Source organism: Schistocerca nitens, chromosome 4, assembly GCF_023898315.1.
Source record: "Schistocerca nitens isolate TAMUIC-IGC-003100 chromosome 4, iqSchNite1.1, whole genome shotgun sequence".
NCBI lineage: Eukaryota > Metazoa > Arthropoda > Insecta > Orthoptera > Acrididae > Schistocerca > Schistocerca nitens.
The window spans coordinates 921,876,210-921,882,405 of NC_064617.1; the positions used below are offsets into that span (position 1 = coordinate 921,876,210).

At 43.0% G+C, this 6,196-nt stretch overlaps 1 protein-coding gene across 1 annotated transcript in view; it reads left to right on the forward strand.

The window, feature by feature from the left end:
• The window catches only part of LOC126252338 (aminopeptidase N-like), a 29,910-nt gene extending 23,921 nt beyond the window's left edge, over positions 1 to 5,989 (forward strand). The window contains exons 12-17 of the mRNA XM_049953225.1: positions 409 to 683; positions 876 to 1,072; positions 3,131 to 3,295; positions 3,676 to 3,819; positions 4,988 to 5,066; positions 5,735 to 5,989. Of these exons, the coding sequence (XP_049809182.1) occupies positions 409 to 683; positions 876 to 1,072; positions 3,131 to 3,295; positions 3,676 to 3,819; positions 4,988 to 5,066; positions 5,735 to 5,872 (998 nt within the window). The 3' untranslated portion in view covers positions 5,873 to 5,989. The remainder of the gene's footprint in view (positions 1 to 408; positions 684 to 875; positions 1,073 to 3,130; positions 3,296 to 3,675; positions 3,820 to 4,987; positions 5,067 to 5,734) is intronic.
• The last annotated feature ends 207 nt before the right edge of the window (positions 5,990 to 6,196 follow it).

Sequence of the window (6,196 nt, forward strand, 5' to 3'; positions counted from 1 at the left end):
TACACTTGTTTTATTGCTTGAGGAAAAAAGTTAGAAAATATGGAACAATGTATTAACATGTAAAATTGTAAAATGTACAACCTACTTTTTAAAATAGGCAACAGGTCTTCCGATATGCAATAAATGAATCAATAAAGAAAAACCTCATTGCAGTATTGTTGCCCTTCACACTTTACATCGTTTGAAAAAGAAGAAAATTTTCGACATGTTGGACCATATTACTTGCCTACAAAACAACTACAACAAGAAAAATAAGACCAATAACAACAAGTGCAACAACACAAAAGTACTACCACGGGTGCTATTAATACAACTAATTGAAAAGTATGCATGCTAAATACTAACGTTTTTTGGACTGCAGCTGACTGCTCTTGCGTGATGGAGTGCACCAGTGCGTGTTGTGTGCAGGCTACTACCGGGTCAACTACGACGAGCAGAACTGGGCGCTGGTGACGGCGCAGCTGCTGCGGGACCCCCTGGTGGTGCCAGCTGTGGCGCGTGCGCAGCTGCTGGACGACGCCGCCAGCCTGGCAGGTGCGGCACAGCTGCTGCCTGCAGGCACAGCTCTGCAGCTCGCCTCCTACCTGCGCTTCGAGTACGGCTACATCCCGTGGAGGGCCGTACCGGGAGTCCTGCGGAATCTCGAGCTTCTTATCGACGAAGACGCGGCGGAGAACTTCAAGGTGAGGCCTCACAACGTGGCACCACTAACCTTTGAAATACTGTACTCTCTTTGCACTTACTGGTGTATTATTAAATCTGGCTTCATGAAATAATTTTTGTTCAGCCTATAGCTACAGTTCCTTATGCATTGTTTTTCCTTGTACTTCAAGCGTCTCCATTAGTTTTCATCTATTTGTAATAAAAACTGGTAGGAGTTTGCACTGTCCCTGATCCATCACATGGCGATCCTGCTGCGCTACCACGAGCAACCTGGAGAGGACCACACGACTCGCATTCTGCGGGCCGTCATTGTCAGCATCGCGTGCAACTATGGTGAACCGTCGTGTCTCAACTCCATGTACGAGCAGTTGCAACACTTCATGGCTGCACCTGGCAACTCCAGCAACCAGTAAGTGACCCGCTCGAAGTTCTTTGTCCATTTGTGTAACACATTGACTGCCGACGATCTTGACTAGTTCAAAATGGCTCTGAGCACTATGGGACTTAACATCTGAGGTCATCAGTCCCCTAGAGCTTAGAACTACTTAAACCTAACTAACCTAAGGACATCACACACATCCATGCCCGAAGCTGGATTCGAACCTGCGACCGTAGCGGACGCGCGGTTCCAGACTGTGCGCCTAGAACCGCTCGGCCACTCAAGCCGCCGATCTTGGCTAGTATCAGAACTTATCTCATCTACATCTACATCTACATTTATACTCCGCAAGCAAACTAACGGTGTGTGGCGGAGGGCGGTGATAGAGATCTCTCTCAACAAAGTACCATCTCGACCTGCAAATTCAATGTACAATTTGAACTAAACATAATTTTAAAACTTATGTCCTGATCTTCATGTAATTGAATTAGAATGAAAGAAAATCACAGTCTTTGAAAAAGTCACCTACATTTGGCTACAATAAAGCATGCATAATTTTAAATGCTCTATTTCATACCGAAATCCATTCTTTCAGTACATCCATCGTCAGTCACGTATAAGGCAACCTTTTCCAATAAGACAGTTTGCACTGTAAACAGCACTCCCTTATTTTCTAGCCTTCAACAGTAATACAAATTTTAAACTTTTTTAAAAATCAGAAATAAGTACTTATCACTGTTGTCATAAGCATTTTTTAATTGTAAAATCAATAAATAACCAGTGTTATAAACCGTAAGCAATCTAACTCAGAGCGAGAAAGAACCTGTCATAGAGCCCTCAGATGTCACTTACCCATCAACGAAAAGCGGTATTTACCTTTCAATAGATACATGTATTTTACTTTACTGTACAATAGTAGGAATCTGCTGTAAAGGACTCCATACGCTACAAGATATCGCTACTCAGACGTCTCTGGAGAATGATTTATACACCATAGAATAGAGCATCAGAAGTGGTACAGTTACAGGACCAGCTTAAAATAAGACTTTCAACAACAATTATACGAGAGGAGTTCAGTAATGCAACACAATTTTTCTGAAAAACTGATTGGCTTTATTCAGGATTCCATATATCACACATCATTCTCCACTCTTTTTGCTACAAAACCCGATTTTACTCTATTATCTCTGCTCCATGCGATAGCCATACACCACCTTATTGGGAGAGCCAGTACGCCCATATATTACCACTCTACTGGTTGATGTCAGAGCCAACTTGTTGCTGCATCACTAGCCTCCCCATCACCAATGTAATACTTCCTGTGGAGGCCAAACAATTGGAAGTCAGACAATGCGTAATCCGGAGTGGATGGAAGAACAGTCCAATGAAGTTTTGTAAGTTCCTCTCGGGTATGTAGATTTGTGTAAGGCTTTGCATTGTCACGGAGGTGTTTGATTGTGATCCATCGATCACCTCAAGTAAGAGTGTCTGCTCGTTCCAACATTACAAAAGTCACAGCCCTCTACGGCCGGCCGGCATGCGGGAGATCGGACAGGATGACACCATTTTGTTGCAATGATGACAGAGGCCTCGACATGCTTTTGTTCACTGCCAGATCGTGGGCATTCTCCGAGCACCTATGAGTATCTGCGATGCTGTAGAAACTTAAAGACAACTCTCTGCTTGGAGTGCATCTCCATTACAGACGCCATTTTGAAGGGCGCATATAGTGCTGCGACCTATCGGAACTTCATGAAACTATAGGGGCTGAAGTGGGAATATCCCACAATGTCTCACAACAAATTCCGCAGTTTTTCAACCGAAACTGTCCGAGAAAAAAATTGTGTTGCGTGACGTATTGAATGCCTCTCGCACATGATATGTGCTAGACAGGACCTCCAACATGAGTACCGAAATTCGTTCTTCCATAACCTGTAAGTTATATCATCGTACGATAGATCACACATTTACCAAACTTACACTGCTACTGTTAAAAAAAAAATTCCTAACGGAGATCCTTATTAGAATTTGAGCAGTACTGCATCAAGAAATTCAAGTTGTAGCTTCAACCATCCTACATTTTTGCAGGGTGGGACCAGACTTGAAACGAGTCGTCTACTGCTACGGTGCACAGCAAGGTGGGGAAAACGCGTACAATTTCCTCATGGATCTGTATCAGGCTACCGACATCGTCTCTGAGCTGAACGACATCGTGCTCGGCGCCACCTGCTCACAGTTAGTCGACGGGCTACGGTAGGTACAATGTCATACCATTATCTGTGTGACGGTGAGGTGCTACTCATTTATCTTCCAACCCAGTTCCAGCTTCCAGCAACATGCGCTACAAGTTTAAATGGGTCATAAGCTAACGACTTAAAAAACTTCTCGTTCTTCAGTTGGAGTTAAAATATTAACTGCATGCATTTTTTTCGCATTCACGTTTTGATCTTGGACTATTTCCTTTACTGTTGTTTCTCAGTTTGGATATCATGAACATCTGGAGCAAACTAATGAAGATTATTATGAAGAGGTCGTATCCGAACTGTACTTGAAGAGTTACAAAGTGTAGACCTGTAAGGAATCGTGTATCCTCAAGTGCGAGACTGTGAGTGTAAAGTGCCCCCTTTGTGCAGGCTGCTGGAGCTGACCGCCACTGGAGCCAAGGGCGGCTTCCGGAGAGAGCACCTCCAGTGGCTGCTGGAGGGGCTGCTGCAGCGCCGACACACCCTTCCAGCCGCTCTCCAGTTCCTCAGCCGTGGCGCAAATCTCCTCTCCAGGTGGGTGCAGGCGTCTTCTTCCTCACCGGTTTCTCTGCGTCTTTCTCCAGAGAGACAGCATCAGCGCTGTATCATAATAACAAAAAATTCTAGTGAGTAATGGTAATGTGAGATGAACTTTGATGACCAAATAAGGGGTGTGCGCTTCTCTTGACTTTACAGGGAATCTAATTAACTCTTGTTGCTAGCCCATCTGCCTGCATGGCTTCTGTCTATATGTTTCAACGTAGAAAGATTTCCAAGTTGTTCAACATCCAGCCACATTAGAAACTTCACTCGAGTAGAGTATCATGTCACTAGTATTTGCACTCACGAATGATCCGCCACTGAAGTTGCCCATTAATCATCCTGTCTCTGGCATGTGCAGTTTCGAATTGATCGCAAAGTTGCATGGAGTGAGAGGCATAAGTATAATGTTATGTTGCATTGAAACGTCTGATCAAGGAGCGATATGCAAAGTGATATGAAATAAATAATTATAATAAAGTTTTCTTATAAATGTACAATAATATTAGTAAAACTATCATCAAAAAATGCAGGTAAGTTCTGTAATACAGAAATTGTTACACTGAAACATCTATTACATTTCAGCTTGGAAGTGTTTGACAAACAGTAAGTCGTTTATTTCCGCACTCCCACACAACTCCTGTTGCCCAAATTTTGGCTAGGAACAGAAGCCACCACATTTAGAACAGAATGCCCATTAGCCTGATGGAGTAACAGAACTGAATTTCCTCCTTCAAAAAAATGACTCCATTTAGAACAAAGCAGTTAAAATAGCTGAAAATTTAAATGTCATATAACTATCGGAAAGTAAAGGGGTTATATGCACAGTCACTTGGTGGTTATATAATGCCCAGTTTAAACCAATACTGCCAGTGGATGACTATAGATAAACATCTGTCTCTCAGCATCATGGAGCACCCCAGTTTCCCCATGTTGTACATCAGCATTTATCCATCGCACTATAGCCGAATTTCGTTTCACCTAAACGACAGTATGCATATGCTCATGTGATTCATCCAACAAAATCCCATTCGATTATTTCCACAGTATAGTCTATTAGGGTCGTTAATTCATGTATCTTGATTCTGATACCGACATGACACTGAATTCCAAAACGTTGTTCTGCTCGACCCATGTCTGATATCACTTTTTGTGCCTGCAGGCCAGGTGAGAAGCAGGCGGCCAGGAAGTTGCTGAGGCAGGCCATACTGGAGATGCGCGACGACCAACTGCTGGAGAAGGTGAGTGGCGGGAGGGGATTGTACTGCTCATGTGTTCCTTATGGTTGGGAGAGAGAGCATTTGCGAGCTGTACATAATGACGACATCACTAACGTCACACACACACACACACACACACACACACGCACACACATGGGTGTGGGAGAGAGGAAGGCAAACAAATTGGTCCTATAAGAGTCAGAAACATTAAACTAGACAGTTTTATGGATAGATCATGTCTGTCTATGCTGCAAGTAAAACATTAAAAGACATCATTGCATTTCACATCATTATAATAAAGTAAAAATATTATTGCTGTTACCTAAATGCTAGTTAATCTGAAGATATAATCATGAATTTCTATAAGCATACATCATACTCATACATGTTTTGATAGCATTGTAATTACATGTTCAGGAGAGTGAATAAATTTAACTGTAGAGGATATAGGTGTCACAGCACCAGGCGAGGGGGTCTACGCTGGTTTCTAAAGAGAAATAATTACTTGTTTACCTCAGTTTTATGTTTATATGTCATGCAACATTCCATCAGTAATACGAATAAATAAATGCGGTCATTGACACATGGACATCATACAATTTTTTATTGAGATAAAGTATTTCATCCCTCCTTTTCCGTTGTACTCTTGCCGCACTAAGCTTTCACCTTATCCTTGTGACCTTCATCAGGTGCAGCAGGCAGCCGTCGCCCTGGAGGACGAGTCGCTGGTCGCAGCCGCACAGTGGCGCCGTGACGTCATCGCCAATGGAGCAGCCGCACGCCGTGATGCAGCTCGCTGGCTCAAAGGAAAACCATGGCGCCTCTGAAATGGGGGACGGTCTGAATCCCTGTGTCATGCAGTCTACACATAGTGAGCAGGCTGGCGAACTAACAGCAAACAACATGTAGCGATATTTACATAATAAAGGGGTATCAAAATCTGACTGGAATTTCTTTTGTATATTTCCCTTCGTAATTTATGTAACTAAGTTTGTCGCCGTTACTCTATATATTAAGGCAACTGACTACAAAACAGATACTGCAGTAACGACCTCAGCATATAAAAGGCAGTGGCCTTACTGACTGACTCAATGACTCGTCATCACTCAGTCCAAACCATAAGGATAGAAACTTGAATTGCAAAAGTTGTT